The following is a 16,436-nucleotide window of genomic DNA, read 5'->3' on the forward strand; positions in this document are numbered from 1 at the left end:
CTATTAGTTTCAGATGCTACAGTGTTATTATTATTTAGTGTTAAGGGCCACAGGTACATGTTAATTTTAGATGTTATACTATGGATATATATTAGTATTAAAGATCACAGGAGAGCTCTTTTATTATTTTTAGATGCTACTGAATAGATGTTATTTGCCATTAAATGTGACACAGCAGCTAATATGTTAATTTTTGATGCTATCATATATATATATATATATATATATATATATATATATATATATATATCATGCTGTTATTAAAGGTCACAGGGCAGCTATTAGTTTGCAGGTCACAGTATAGATAACATTAATATTTTAACTAATATATTAGTTTTATATGACATATATGGAAGTTATATTAGTATTAAGGCATACAAGGAAGCTATTGTGTTAGTTTTACATGTTATAGTATGGCTATCGTATTTTTATGAAAAACAAAAGGGCAATTATTATATTAATTTTAGATAGTATAGTCTGGATATAATGTTAGTTTAAAGAGCGCAAGGCAGATATTATACTAGTTTTAGATAATATAGTACGGATAGCGTATAAATATTAATGGCCATAGGGGAGCTATGTTATTAGTTTTATTGGTCATAGTGTGGTTATATTATTAATATTAAATTATACGTTTCAGCAACTATATCAGTTTTAGATGCTATAATATGGAGATCATATTAGTTAGAAAGGCCACTGGACAGCTATTATGTCAGTTTTACAAGATACAGTATGGATTCATTAGTATTACTAGACCACATGGCAGCTATTATTTCCATTTCAGAGGCCACATTATTAATATTATACTAACATTAAACACACAAAGCAGCTATTTTATTACTTTCAGAAACTATAGTATTGATATATTAGATTAAATCTAATAGGCCATGGGATGCCTATTAATTTTGTTATATTATGAATATTTTATTACTATGAAAGGCTGCAGGTCAGGTATTACATAAGTTTTAGATGTTTTATGTGGCTATCATAATGATATTAAAGGCAAGGGGCAATTATTTTGTCAGTTTTAGATGTAAAATTATGGATATTACATTATTATTAAAAACCACAGTGCAGATGTTATATTCATATTGTACATAGAGCATGAATATTACATTAATATTTATGGCCACAGAGTAGGTATTATATTAGTTTAGATATTATAACAAGGATATTATATTAGTATTAAAAGCCACATGCCAGCTAATATATTAGCATTAGATGATGCAATATGCATGTTAGTAGACTCTGATGCCGGGAGGACAACAGAGACGGAGGCCTTGGTCTCTCTGTCTGGGTCCTATTAGTCCCCCCAGAAGTCTGGGTTTTTAAGACCTAGTTCAGTTGTGCTTGCAGCTGATAACTGGGTGAGCTCTGGGGTGTATCTGAGTTCTGCAGTTGATCTAAGTTTTGCAGTTTATATTACATTATGGCCACATTGTTTATAGTCTTTTATCTAAAACACACACTAATTAATATAATAGTCAATAATCCTATAATATTTCTGGTACTCATATCACACTTCCCCCCAAGGATTCTGGGTAACATAGTTAATTTCTCTGCCCTACTGCTCTCACCAGAGGATCCTTAGAGCTACAGCCCCTGAGAGTTGTGAGTAATGTAGCCTAGTGTTTTGCCCACTCACTGAAGAGGACTTTGGGTGCTAAAGTCCCTCTGAGGATTGTGGATAATTCCATCCATTGGCTTGGCCACTCACCACAGAGTGTTCTGGGAGCTATAGCCCCTGAGGATTGTGGATAATGTAGTGCAGTGTTCTTGCTCAATTACCACAAAGGATCCTGGGAGCTGTGGACCCTCTGGGTTCTGGATAACATACTCTAGTATTTTGCCTCCACAGCCCTGCTTGGGAGGATCACAGGAACTGCAGACTCGACTCCATGTGTTCCCTGGTACCCTGGAAATTCTAAGTAGTGTGCTGTACCAATAAAACCTTCACCTCTGGGAGTTAGGGTTACAGGATGTGCAGGTATCCCCAGGGATTCCAAGCACTGAAGTCTGGTATTCCGCCCTTGCAGCCCTCACCCCAGAGGATCCTGAGGCCAGCAGGCACCCAAGGGTAATGGGTAGCATCGTTTGTTGTTTTTGACAGTTACAGTCCTCACTGAAGAGGTTTCTGCAAGCTGTAGATCCACAAGGGTAGTGCAGTCTGTCATTTGGCCCAAGCTGCCCTCACTCCAGAGAGCTCTAGTAACTGCAGGACCTGAAGGATTCTGTGTAGTACAGGCCATCATATCCTTTGTAGCTCTCACCCCAGAGGCTCCTGGGAGCTGACAGCCGCATTCTCACAAGCCACCCTGAGGGCTCTGAGCAGTATAGTCCAGCATTCTGCCACCCAGCACTCACCATGAAGACCCCTGAAAGCTTTGGCCCATATGCTTGCCCTGGTACACTGAGGATTCTAAGTAGCATATCCTACCAGTTCCCTGCCTAGCCAAGAATTCTCCACAAAGTCTTCTGCTATACTGAGGATTTAGGGTAGAGTGATAGACCCAACCTGATCTTTTCTTAAAATTGGGAGCCATCTCACCCCAAAGCCATGAAAAGATAATTTCGGCTTTACTATAAATTACTGCAAATTCTGAACTTGCTTGGAATGCCTGCCCGTGCCTTGAACTCACCCATGCCTGGCTCTCTGACCAAATAGCAGCCCTCTCTGAAACTTTAGTGACGCCTCACAAATCTTGGCCTTCCCTGGCCAGATAACAACCCTCTCTGAGGCTCTAATGACCTTCATAAATTCTGATGTCGGGGCCAGCAAAAATGTAAACTGCCATTAGTGTCTCGTCAGAGTTCTGTTATCTGTAACCCCCCTTTGTGTAACTTTCTGGGCTATAAAGCTGGGCTGCAAGAAAGCTGCTGCTGCTGTCTTGTTCCCGCTGTTTTGGTTGGGAGAGGCAGCCCGACAGGTCGAAATAATAAGCTTGCTTTAATTTGATTTTAATTGGAGTCAGTGGTCTTTTCTTTCGTCCTGGTCTAACATAGAGTATCCCAGGACCGTTTGCCCAAGGATTCTCCACAAAGGCCTCTGGTAACTGCAGCTCACAGAGGTGTCAAGAAACCCCCATTAATTCTGAGCAGTAGTTGTTCTGACCATGCAATTCTTACCAAGGCTTCTGGAAACTGTGGGCAGTTTCTGAGGATTCTGGGTAGTGTAGTCCAGCATTCTTCCCACACAACCCTCAGTGCATGGCCCCTAGGAGCTGCAGGCCACATGCTAGCTCTGGTACCCCAAGGATTATGGGTACTGCAGCCAAGGAACTGCCCATGCAGCCATCACCACTGTGGGACTTGGCAGAGGGCCCACCCCACTGGGAACAGACTCACCAAGCAAATCTCAGCATCATCAGGGTTCTTCTAAAAAATTGTAGTCAATTTTTTGACTTGTGGCTCAGCGGTAGAACACTCACCTAGAACGTGCGAGGCCCTGGGTTCGATCCTCAGCACCACATAAAAATAAATAAATAAAATAAGTGTATTGTGTCCAACTACAAATAAAAAAAAATATTTAAGAAAAATTGTAATCATGTAATGGAAAGAACTCTTTAATACAGCTGCAATTGAAAATAATCATAATTCTTTAATATCAACTACCCAATTAATACACAGATTTCTCCAGCTATTTTAAATAAATTTTAGACACAAACAAATCAGGTTCAAACAGGAGGATGCAGTACATTTGATTAATAAGTCTTAAGTCTTCCTTTACTTGTCACCTGCTTATTGACAAAGGTAGTTTATTCATACTGTAGATCTTCACATCTGTTTTGCTTCTTTGTTTCATCTCATAGTACCTAGAATTGAGGCCCTCCACCCCTGATCTATAACCCTACCCACAAGATTTTTCTTGTAACTGACACAAATACAATACTTACACTTAAGGTAACTTTGAATTTTTTATAGTTTTTTTAACCTTTATTTATTTATTTTTATATGGTGCTGAGGATTGAATTTAATGCCTCACACATGTAAGGCAAGCGCTCTACCACTGAGCTACACCCCCAGCCCCAATAACTTTGAATTTTAACACATCAACTTCTCAATATCTCTCAAGTACTTAAACACTATAAGAAAAATTATTCATTGAAACATGAATAAGGGGCTGGGCTGTAGCTCAGTAGTGAAGCACTTGCCTCACAACTGTGAAGCACTGGGTTTGATCCTCAGCACCACATAAAAATAAATAAAAAAGAAATTGTGTCCATATACAACTAAAACATATTTTTTAAAAAAGCATGAATAAGAGCAAGCAATGAGGTGAAAAACAGCCCTTCCCCTAAGGCCCCAGTGAGACTTCAGGCACTGGGCCCACCCTGTAACATCTTGAGAGGGCATCTGTGTTTCTCCCTTCTTTTTTCTTGGATTTCTCCCCCAAAATACACTCAAGACACACAAAACGCATTGAAATGTCATAATGATGAGCAGCCAAAACCTCAGTAAGGAATACTGTTGTAAAATAAGTCCCTCTAAAATATTACCTGAGAAAGTAAAGAACATGGCAGAACTTCTTCCTTCCTCAGCACACCAGGCAGTGCACAGGAAGCTTCTTCCCCATGTTTTCCTCACATGGACCTCTGTCATCCTGAATCCACAGTGAGTCTCCATGGGTAGGTGCCAAGGAGAAGGAAGCTGTGATCCTCACCATAGACATATCCCCTAGGCATCCCCAGGCTAAGAGGTCTCCCCAGGTGGATACCCAGGATAATGGAAGCTCTGACCCCCATTTTAGACAAGAGCCCTCAGACATCCTCAGGCCATGGTGTCTCTCTAAGTGAGTCCCCAAAATAAGAAAGCTCTGGTCACCATCTTAGACAGATAGATCTTCAAGGTATCTCCAGGTCATGGTGTTTCCCCAGGTGGAACCCCAGGATAAAGAAGCTCTGCTCCTCAGAGCCCCCAGGCTTCCCCAGATGTGGCATCTCCCAGGTGGGTCCCCAGGAGAAGGAAGCTTACAGAGGACACAAAAATGACCCCCCCCCCAAAAGCAGGTGGTCAGACAAAAATGTTATGAGCACCCCTGCTGGCCACCATGGCAGTGCAGGACACTAAGGGCTCGCTGTTCAAGAGGGCCTCTGCACCCTCTAGGGCTAGTCACAGTGAAGCTCTGAAATTCATCGTTCTGATTATTTCAGGTCACAATTTGAGGAATCAAAAGAACTAGAGCCAGGGGGACTGGGGTTGTGGCTCAGTGGTAGCATGCTTGCCTAGCACGTGTGAGGCACTGGGTTTGATCCTCAGCACAACATAAAAAATAAACAAATAAAATAAAGGTATTGTGTCCATTAAAAAATTAAGAAGAAAGAAATAGAGCCAACTATCCTATGTCTTGATCAGAATACATGGAGATAGCAAGCAGCAAAGTACGTGGCCCATAGACAAAATCTCATTGATTTCCTATATGTCAGCAATCATGCAGAGGAAACAGTGGAATGTGTCAGTTGGAATGAGAAACTTTTAAAAGCATTAACATTTAAAATAGCACCCCCCAAAATAGAAGTACCTGCATGTAAGTCATAAAGTCCAACCATACTTGCAGAAAATCTTGAAACAGTAGAAATAAATCAAATGAAATGTAAATAAATGCAGAGATAATCCTTGTTTAGGTCTCAATATAGTTAAGATGAAATTATCTCAAACCTGATCTGTAAATTTAGTGCATTCCCAATGAAATTTCTAGCAAGTTGTTTCAAAACATAAACTAGACAGCACCAACTGCAAAAGGACAAACTTCAAAAAGGCACACATCTGGATCCCAGAACCTTCAAAATACTCCAAAGGCCTGCATTTAAAATGTGAAACTGTAAAACTGTAGAAGATGTTCATGACCACATGTTTCATGATGAGGCTTTAAATATAGCCCCCACACAAACCCATGAAAGAAAAAAACTGATAATGTGGATTGTATTAAATTACTCTGTAAAAATTATATTAAGGAAATGAAAAGACAAGTCAAAGATTGGGCAAAACATTCAGAAAGTATATGTCTCAAATACACTTGTGCCCAAAGTATAGTAAGACAATAAGACAACGCAATGGGTAAATATCTGAACAGATAACTCTCAAGAAAATTATGAGATGGCAAAGTATTGGGGCCAATGGCCAGTGTCTCATTGAAGGGTTCTTCTTCCTGCCCAGGGGAATCTAAGCCACCCCTGTCACATCACATGACTAAACTAATCAGAGTCACTCCAAGTGAATTTGGGGAATAAATAAAGACACAGACATAGAAAGTACCTTTCCTTTGGGTTCAGTTACCACTCTTCAGCTGCAGCTCCCATAAAGGGGGCAAGGCAGGCAACAGCAAGAAAGAGAGCAAAGAGCACATGCTGAATCCTTTTTAAAAAATATTTTTTAGTTATAGATGGATACAATATCTTTATTTTGTTTATTCATTTTTTATGTGGTGCTGAGGATTGAACCCAGTGCCTCACATGTGCGAGGCAAGTGCTCTGCCACTGAGCCACAACAGGAGGCCCTGCTAAACCTTTTTATTGGGGAGAAGCCATTCAAATGAGGCAAGGGGTCAGGTTTCAGGGAGTTGAGTCTAGCATCATGATGTTTTGCTGTCAGCAGGCTGACTGACATCTAGGAAGGCCATGCCCATCTCACCATGAGCTGTGTGGGGATCCTAGAGCAAGTGAAAAGACCAGAGCGAGGCCTGCCCAAACAGAGGAACAACATCGGTTCAGACCACCCTGTGCACTCAATGCTTACAGTTCACTCACACAGCCCATGGCTGGCTGGCCACATCTCCACATTCTCTTCACTCAAGGCTAAGGGGCACTCAGTTCCTATGTGGCAGCTCCAGACATACCTCAGAACTTAAAATCTCAAATAATTAGTGAATAACAAAACACAAATACTCAGAAATATATTTACAAAAGGTGAAGACTGTGATAGATCTGGTCCACATGAGTTCTGGAACTAGACAAAGCTCCCATCCTTTATTTAAGGGGGTACATCAAAGGCAGGATAAGTTTTCAAGGGTGGGGTCTTGCTTCGTGAAGTGTTACAGTCAGCAGGTTGACATCTTGGCAGGTCACACCCATCTCAGGTGCTGCGTGGGACATGGCAGAGCGGGATAGAGATTCACATTATCCCTGGGAAATTGACCAGATAAAATGTCCACTGGTCATTCCCCGACACCCAGATGTCTCTAGCCACTAGGCTTCCATGTGCAGTGACCCACATGCAACCCATGGATGGCTCTTGATGGCAAAGAGGCATAGAAATTATTCTTTCTTTTTTAATATTTCTTTTTTTAGTTTTAGGTGGATTCAATATCTTTTTTTTAATATTTATTTTTTAGTTTTCGGCAGACACAACATCTTTGTTTGTATGTGGTGCTGAGGATCGAACCCGGGCCGCACACATGCCAGGCAAGCACGCTACCACTTGAGTCACATCCCCAGCCCTGGACACAATATCTTTATTTTACATTTATGTGGTGCTGAGGATCCAACCCAGTGCCTCGCGCATGCTAGGCAAGCACTCTGCCACTGAGCCACAACCCCAGCCCCTAGAAATGATTTTTAGTATCACTTATCATGAGAAAAGCACAAAGTAAAACCTTGAGATGCACTGCACACATACTAAGCTGCTAAAGTCTTTCCTTAAGTACAGAATCCACATTGAAGATGATGAGCAGCCACGGGCATTCTCATACATTGCTGGTGGAGTACACAATAGTTCATCACTATCAAAAAGATAACCATTTTTTCCAAAATTAGACAAGGTGTCACCATATGATCCTAAGAATATAGAGAATTGCCTCAAAAACACATATCTAGATAACAGCAAGCAATTACATATAGTATTTCTATTCACAATGGCCCAGTACCTTAAAGAATCTGGATGTGCTTCAATGGTTGAACAAATAGCAGAATTGCCATGAATCCATGCCATGGAGGCCCTGGGGGTCTCTGAGCTCCCCTACGTCTCCACACCTGGACCATGTGGTCTGACTTTACCTTTGCACACCTTGCAGAAGGAAAAGTGGGTTATATATGAAAATACCTGTAAGATGCAGGCTCGGATGCCCACTGGACCCAGATGGCCATTTAAGGGAGTGAGTGTAGAACAGGCTGGGGGCTATACCCCTCTTCTCAGAGTGGCCCAAGACAAGGTCAGAAGGGTAAAGGGGAAGGGGGGCTGGCTGTCAGTAAACTGAGGGTGGAGGCCTCTCTCCACAGGGGCTGAGCACAGGTGCTAAGGAAGGGCCTCCTGCCTCCATCCAAAAGGGCCTCTGGCCACTGCACAGATGCCCTTTCCCAGGTGGTCCAATCCCAGTCAAGGGTCAGCTCAAGGGAGTTTAGTCCATTTCCCCCAAAATGGACATGATACAGCTAGATGAGTTTCAGGACTGAGCAGTTTCAGGACTGAGCCCACTGCCTGTCCAGCAAAATGACCTGGAGGTCCTCACCCAGTCTCTGTCTCTGACTGACCACCTCCTCACAGACTTCACCCTACTGAATTCTAGACCCTACTTCTACAGGTAAGGCCACAGGCTGAGGGCTCTGCATGTTTCCTGGGAGGGCTGACAGTTGCCACATCCTGTAGCAGGCCAAGGCACAGTAGTCACTCCCTCTGCCCTGACTCTGGGGGGGCCTTCCTGGTGGGGGACACAGGGGCCCAGTCCTGGTGTTTGCTGGAAGTCTTTAGTGTTCCTTGTCTTGCAATATTAGGTATTCCTCCAACTCTACACACCCTGCTGAGTTCAGGGAACCTGGGAGGCCAGGACCAATGCCCAGTTTTGAGCTACAAATTCTATTTTTGGAAAAGTCTCAAAAACAGGGCTTCCTGTTGAGAGAGAAGAAAGAGCTTCTGCATGATAAGCTGGAGACATCCTGAAGGGCCATCCACATTCTCAGCTCAGGACCCCACAGGAACTAACCCCTTGTAAGGCATGAGCCTGGAAAATCTATTCCCAACTCTGGAGAGAAATCCAGGGTTTGAGGCAGAGTTGAGTCAGGAAGGGGACACCCTGGTTTCCTGGGAAGTGACTGCTCCCTCCCCTCTGCTGCCAGGCTCCTCCCTTGGCCTCTCCTGGGTCCTCTCCTAGTTTCCTCCAAACTCTGCAGCCTCAGAGGTAAAAGCAAGACAGGGATGTGTGTGTGTGTGTGTGTGTGTGTACATGTGTGCTTGTTTGTGCACATATGTAGTATGCATGCATGCTCATGTGTCATGGGCATGTCATGGGCATGTGGAGGGATGGTTTTGAGGGTGTATGTATATGTGTGTCTGCACATGTGTGCATGAGGGATGCCAGTCAGGAAAGAAATGCACTGCCTTCCTCCAGGGGAATCCAAGATCCTTATCCTCCCTCTGCAGAAAAGACAAAAATGGAAAAACACTTTCTTCTTTTGAAAAGTTCGGGAAAAGAAATAAACCAGTGACATATTTTTTATTACAACCCACACACCTGGTCAAAACGCAGCCCAGCTCAGGGTCTTCATCCCCTGTCACTGTATGCTCCGTCCTGAGTTGTTGGAAGGGCTGGAATTAGGGCTCCCCCTGCCCAGCAGAAACAGGATTAAAATGAGCTGATGTTTCCCTCAGAAGAAGGAGTTGAGCAGCAGGAGGACTGGAGAAGAGGGCATTGCCCAGACATTTGGAGCATGGAGAGACCAGCCTCTGGTCTGGGTCTGACATTTTTCATGAGGTTAGAACAGAGATCTCAGTCTGAAGTGTCCCAGGGCACAGTGATGGAGGCAGAGACTCAGAAGCTAGCAAGCTGCTCAACATCAACTTGGCTGTCACCGTGGAGGCTCTGCTGTTCCCACCATCCTGACCTTACCTGAGCCCAGATGCCCTGCAGTCTTCTAGCTCAACCCGCTTTCCAACACCAGGCCCACTTTCCTTGATGCCCCCCCCCCATCAAAACCCATACTGCTCCACAATTTCTCTTCAGCTTCAAATTCAGAACAGTCTCAATGCTGGTGTGATTAGCAAGGTAGATCAAATGAAACAAAGGTTATCTTTAGTACAGGGGGAGCCAGTGTGTTTAATTCCCAGGGTTGCCATAATAAAGCACAGAAATGTGTGTGACTTAAACCAAAAACCTACTATCTCACAGTTCTGGAGGCCAGAATTCTGAAATCAGGGTGTCAGCAGGGTAATTCTTCCTCTGAAAGCTAGTGCAGAGGGTCCTTCCGCACCTCTTTAGTTTCTGGTGTTTGCTGTAAGTCTGTAGTGTTCCTTGTTTTGCAATATTAGAGAAAAAATTATCCAATGATACTTATTAAAGCACAGGGAAAGACTTTATTCAGGATTACTGCAAGAAAAACAGAGACCCAAGCCCTATGCTTGACCATGCCAAACACTGTTGTTGCCCAGGGACCAGGTACAGCAGGGGTCACAGTTTACACAGAGCACATGGCATGTGACATAAGTGCCCAAAGACTTGGGTCACAGGCCAGAAACAGGAACCACCATAAAAGCCACTGGGTAGTATAGTCTAGTGTTTTGCCTGCACAACCCTCATTCTGGGGGACCTTAGGGGTTACAGGATACATTCACCTGGATAGCCCAGAGGGGATAATGACACTCTATGAGGTGGCTGTGCAGGTCAGGTGAACATATCTTCACAATAGTGGAGGTGGAAAGTCACAGCCTTCTCTCCTACTCTACAGTCTCTCCTTAAAGGGCTGCAGAGCATTCTGGTGCATTAGAGGCTCATTTACTTAACTGGTCCCCAGTAGGTCAGTCTGGCTGCTTCTGGTCTCTGGCCCTAAGGGCATTCGCCCCAACACTCATGAGCAACTCCTGGAGTCATCTTCTTAAGTAGAAGCCCAGCCAAGTGTGTGTGTTCACACCTCAAGTGATGTTCCCTTAACTACCTCAAGAGTGGTTTCCACTGAACACACAGCCTTTGCTGAGGGGGCTTGTAGCTCTACCCTGAAGGAGTCTGATTCCAGACCTACAAATAATCCACACTTATTCAGCTCACTGTTGCATAATTAGAACTGCAACTTGGCAAGGAGAAAAACGATCCCATGTGCCAGAGCAAGACAACTAGTAGCTAACATCCAGGTGTAGATTTTTTCAGATTTTAAATATAGAAAGCCTCTGCTTTTTTTTTTAAGAGAGAGAGAATTTTTTAATATTTATTTTTTAGTTTTCGGTGGACACAACATCTTTATTTTATTTTTATGTGGTGCTGAGGATCGAACCCAGCACCCCGCGCATGCCAGGCGAGCGCGCTACCGCTTGAGCCACATCCCCAGCCCAAGCCCCTGCTTTGTATAAACCACATGATTCTCTACATGCCACACATTGATACAATGATGGAGTCACACCCTGCACAGCATCTCTGGCTTGCCTCCTCTTCTACAGAGCGCGTTCCTCCTGCCCTATCAACATGGAAAGGAGGGAGGACAGAGTGCAGCAAGGTGGGGGTCAGGGTCAGGACCTTCACCCTTCCTATGACAGCCTCTCAAACTCCTAGGGAGTTGCTCCCATGTTATAGCTGAGGAAACTGAGGAAAGGACACTTGACCGTTGGGGTAGTCAGAACTGGAAACCCTCCTGGCCCTGATGAGGGCCTTCTATCAAAATTTTGGGAATCCAGAGGCTACACTGGCCCAGCGGTGGCACTGTGCACTCGCCCCAAGCGGTCTGGGATAGATGTAGTGCCTGACCTCTGACCACACACCCCGCCCCCCACCCCGTTAACCAGCCACGCCCAGACCACGCCCCCGTGGGCCAGGCTTCGCCCCCAGCCCAGGGCCCACACCTACGCCTCACGTTTGTACTACTGACCCCAACCTCCACTTGGTATCCCTCCTGGTGGACATGGCGGTGGAGGGGGAACAGAGGCTCAGGCCTACGGACTGGTGGGACAGGACGGGGGGCGGGGGTGAGGGGCCCGGGTGGCCAGTGCCTCTGCCAGTGCCTCGCAGTACCGGGATGAGAGCTGCAGGTCACGACAAGAGCTCCAGGGCAGCCCCGCGGCTGCTGACATTACAGCGACATCTGAGCTGCCCCGAGGTAAGCGGCACAGGCCTGGACACCAGAGTTCCTGTCTCCTAGGGAGTCATATGCTCCCATGTTTTAGATGAGGAAACTGAGGAAAGGACACTTGACCGTCGGGGTAGTCAGAACTGGAAACCCTCCTGGCCCTGATGAGGGCCTTCTAGCAGAATTTTGCCTGGGCTGTAAGCTCCTAGGGCACTCACGAACCAGAGTCGCAGGAGAGCTCTGGGTTCTGGGAAAACAAAGTCACGGACAGGTTGGAACTGAGGGGCTGGAGGGAAGAAAAGTGGGGGTCTTTAGTGGGTGACAGTGGAAGACAGAGCAGCGTTGTTTGCAAACCTGGTACCTCCTCCTGCTACTCAGCAGTTCCAGTGACCCTTGCACTGGGCCTGACTTCCAGGCATTTGGGCTGTTTACTCTTATCACAGAGATGTGGACAGACTGGGGCCTGTGTACAGAGGCCCTCGGGAGCTCACCCTGCCCCTCTTGTGATCCAGAGCAGTGGCCAGGAGCCTGAGGACAGCCCGTTGACCATACATGTGCTTGACACTGCCTCTGGGCTCCCAATCCCCGGCCTCTGCCTCCATTTGTCCCAGCTTGAAGACCTCAGCCAGCAGTGGACAGAGCTAAGAAAAAGGTAGGAGGTAGGCCCTGGGGATGGGAGGGAATCTAGAGCACCTGCTCCTCCAGCACCAGCCCTTCCTGAGTCCCACCCTGGGACACATCCCAGACAGTCCAGGAGTGAGGGCACTGAGGCCTAGAGGACAGAGATGACTGCTGCTCAACTGCCCCCTCAGCCTGGGGGCCCACAGGTTCACAGCCTGGCCCCTCCCTACTGACTCTCTCAGCTTCACTTTCCTCACTGAAAACCACAGGACAATGGAAGTAGATGTCTCACCAGGTGTGAGCATCCTGGGACAATGCCATAGAATGGGCTGAGGCCTGCTGGGGTAGGGGCAGTGTGTGTTTCCTTGCCACCATGCCCATGGCCTGAATTAATACCCGAGGTGGCAGCTAAAAGGCCTCACTGTCCGCCTGGTTAACAGCAGGCTGAACACCCAATTTCTGCTTTTATTCTCCGTATGCCCTCTGGGTAGGAAACAATAATTACCATTTTACAGATGGGAAAACAGGTGGGATGAAATAAAAGCTGGGCTTCCTCAGCCTGATGTGCTCACAGAGCCCAGGCCTTGGGCCCCTGCTCCCTGCACAGGCTCTGCTGGAGAAAACCCTTGAGTTTGGCTCTATGAGTGGGTTTCCCAAACCCTCCATCTTGAAGGAGGCAGGCTCCAAGCTTCAAGAGACTCTCTTCCACCCCTGGGAGTGGGTGGGCAGCGGGAGCAGGTTACAGAAAGGAGGATAGGCGCTACAGGTTCAGGGTCAAGGATGGGGCTTGTTTTCTACCTGTTCAGCTTTTCACAAAAGTCAGGGGGTGCCATTCGTAAGGGTGCACATCTGTAATCCCAGCAATTCTGGAGGCTAATGCAGGAGGATAGCTAGTTCGAGGCCAGTAACAGCAATTTAGTGAGACCCTGCCTCAAAATAAAAATTAAAAGACTGGATATAGCTCAGTGGTAAAGCACCCCTGGGTTCAATCCCAGTAATAAAAAAAGAAATGAAAAGTTTGGGGATGAGGGACAAGATCTCATCTGAGCATTACTTCAAGTCAGCATGGCACTGCGCAGACCTGGAGTCCCACCCACCACAATGTGCACGTGCTTCCTCTGCCCCTCTCACCAGTGAGACACGCTTTACAGTCCAGCTGGTCACATGATGTGGGGTTTTGAAGAGGAGACTTAGCCAAACCACAGGCCTTTAGAACTCTCCATGAGGGATCAGCCCACTCCATGTGGACCCTTTGTGCTGTTGGAAATGGGCCACCATGTAGATAGGCAGTTATTGACCCAGAAAGCCACACACAACACACTACGTGAAAATACAGCTTATGAAACATGAATAATTTGTTTTGTAAAAATGTTTGTAAATACAGGCTGGGGTTATGGCTCAGTGGTAGAGCTCTCACCTAGCCATGTGTGAGGCACTGGATTCAATCCTCAGCACCACATAAAGATAAATAAAGGTATTGTGTCCATCTACAACTAAAAAATATTTTTAAATATGTTTGTAAATAAACATAGTTAAGCTTAGAAAAAAATCTAAGAAAAACATGCCAAATTTGAAGTGATTATTGCTCATAGGTTAAACTGGGAGATTTTTCCCTTTTTGCTTCTTTATTGATTTCTTAAAGAGGCAGTGCAACAATGTCTCTAGAAACTGCCCCACAATCTCTGTTCAGCCATGTCTGCATCAGCCTGCACAGTGTCTGAGGCCAGGGGGTCAGACCCAGGGGGGATGGGGAAGGGTGGCTCCACATCTGACCTCAGCAGCCCATCCTCTCCCCAGCTACACAGACCCAGATGGCCACTGCCCTGGGCTCCTGAGGACAGGCCAAATGAAGCCAGGCACCTATAAGCTGTCCTTTGACACAGAGGGCTACTGGAAGGAGATGGGGCAGGAGAGCTTCTACCCATATGTAGAGGTGAGTGCCATGGCAGGTGGAGAGGGTGGAAGCCCTGACTCACTGACCTGCAGGCCAGGCTTCATGGGCAAACTGGTCCCACTTCTCTCAGGGAGGTGGCAGGCACATGAGTTTGCCTGCTTTGAGTTCCTACAAGAAAGGGGTCCTGGGACCTGGGGCATCAAGAGACTCCGTGTCAACATGCCCAGCCATGAGCATCCATGAGTCAGGCTTGGGGGGTGATTCACCCCCTCTTCATAGATAGTTTCCATCTACACCAACTCTAGCTCCTGGGCCTTCCCTTACTGCTCCCCCCACCCCCTCCACCTGGCTTTTTCCACATCCAGCATGCCCGGAGGAGGACTCAGCCCTCAGGAAGCTTCTAATCCACCACTGGGTTTCAGCTAACCCTTCCCCACCATCTAGGCCGCTTTCCCAGGGAGCATTGAGGGCAGGTGGCTCCTGTGCTGTGGTCCCTCACTGTCTTCTGGTGCCTTTCTGCTTCTCTCAGATTGTTTTCACCATCATCAATGAAACCCAGAAGTTCCACCTGCCTCTGCTGCTGAGCCCATGGTCCTATACCACCTACAGAGGGAGCCAGAGCTAGAGGGCAGCTATGACTCCGGTGGATAAAGCCAGTGCTGCATCCACAGACCTACTCCTGATGGGTTGCTGTGATTCAGGTCAATAAACTCTGGTTGCATCTGCAGTGCTTGTGTCCCAGCCAGAGTGTGGGTAGGTTACCTTGGATCCTCCCAGCCCTTCCTCAATCATAAATGAATCCTGTAGAGTTGGCTTCTTGATAGCTCTTAGACCTCTGCTCCTCACCCGTCCCAGCCTGGCCTGCTGTCTGGCCCTGTGTTCCCCATCTGATCCTCATACCAAGACTCCTTCATGGTTTCCATCTAGCCCTACACACTGGGGTTTGGCAGACGCCTTTTACAATCACCCTCAGCCCTGCATCCCGAGAGCTGGGTGTTCCCTAGGCAGCTCAGGGGTTGCTCACCTCAAAGCCTAGTATGCAGCCTTGGTCAGGATGGTGAGAGTGGGTGGGCGGGTGGTACAGCAAACCCAGCTGGAGTGCTGTAAACAGGGATGAAGAACCTTTACACACAGCTAATCCTTTGGTCCTGGAATTTTTGTGTTGGGCAGAAGGCATTAATGGTCAGCCAAACTGTGTGCTGATGAATCACCTTGGAAAAGCTACCTGTGGTACTTCTCAGAATGAAAACACCTCCACAGATAGTGAGGGACCCTCAAGTCCATGCTGCACATCTGCCTCTCTGCAGCAAGCCTGGCACCAACAACAGAGATGCCTGTGGGTGGAGGCTCTGAGCCTAGGAAATACATTTAGGATCCCATCAGTGAAGCAAGATGTAAGGCACAGTTGGGATTGCAGACATTCTTTAAGCCAGGCACAGTGACACATGCCTGTAATCCCAGCAGCTCGGGAGGCTGAGGCAGGAGGATTGTGAGTTCACAGCCAGCCTCAGCAATTTAGCAAGGCCCTAAGTAACTCAGCAAGACCTTGTCTAAAATATAATATAAAAAGGGGTGGGAGGACCTGGGGTTGTGGCTCAGCGGTAGAACGCTTGCCTAGTATGTGCAAGGCACTAGGTTCAATCCTCAGCACCACATAAAAAATAAAATAAAGGTATTGTGCCCAACTATGACTAAAAAACAAACAAACAAAAAGGTTTGGGGATGTGACTCAGTGGTTAGGCACCCCTGGGTTCAATCCCCAGTATCAGAAAAAAAAAAAAAAGTATAACAAATAGATATTCTTTATTCAGAGGCAGCGGCAGCCCCCAGCCTCCAGCACCACCCCCATTTTGCCCCAAGTCCTTCCATAGACCTTTTTTTTTTTTTAAATGCAAGCCAGACAAAGAAGTCACATTGTCCACAGGTTACATAAGTGGGTGCAGGTT

General features: G+C 46.3%; 1 protein-coding gene across 2 annotated transcripts; it reads left to right on the plus strand.

The window, feature by feature from the left end:
• Positions 1–11,795: 11,795 nt before the first annotated feature.
• Positions 11,796–15,217, plus strand: LOC124095828 (5-hydroxyisourate hydrolase). 2 transcript variants are annotated; one of them, XM_046449196.1, is made up of 4 exons: positions 11,796–12,005; positions 12,419–12,627; positions 14,394–14,529; positions 15,020–15,217. In XM_046449196.1, exons 1-4 carry the CDS (start codon positions 11,811–11,813, stop codon positions 15,113–15,115), a joined length of 636 nt encoding a protein of 211 aa, XP_046305152.1. In that variant the 5' UTR covers positions 11,796–11,810; the 3' UTR covers positions 15,116–15,217. The 2 variants fall into 2 exon arrangements, with proteins under 2 accessions (XP_046305152.1, XP_046305153.1); XM_046449197.1 differs by having other exon boundaries at positions 12,488–12,627.
• The last annotated feature ends 1,219 nt before the right edge of the window (positions 15,218–16,436 follow it).

Source organism: Marmota monax, unplaced genomic scaffold, assembly GCF_021218885.2.
Source record: "Marmota monax isolate L192 unplaced genomic scaffold, Marmota_monax_Labrador192_F-V1.1 WCK01_AAM20220418_F8-fsc00073, whole genome shotgun sequence".
NCBI classification, from domain to species: Eukaryota; Metazoa; Chordata; class Mammalia; order Rodentia; family Sciuridae; genus Marmota; species Marmota monax.

Bases quoted from the DNA above. Each gene is read 5' to 3' on its own strand.
- LOC124095828 (XM_046449196.1), top strand. From the start codon at position 11,811: ATGGCGGTGGAGGGGGAACAGAGGCTCAGGCCTACGGACTGGTGGGAC. The intron at 12,006-12,418 runs GTAAGCGGCACA...CTCTTATCACAG, and splicing joins GACATCTGAGCTGCCCCGAG to AGATGTGGACAGACTGGGGC. The intron at 14,530-15,019 runs GTGAGTGCCATG...TGCTTCTCTCAG, and splicing joins GCTTCTACCCATATGTAGAG to ATTGTTTTCACCATCATCAA.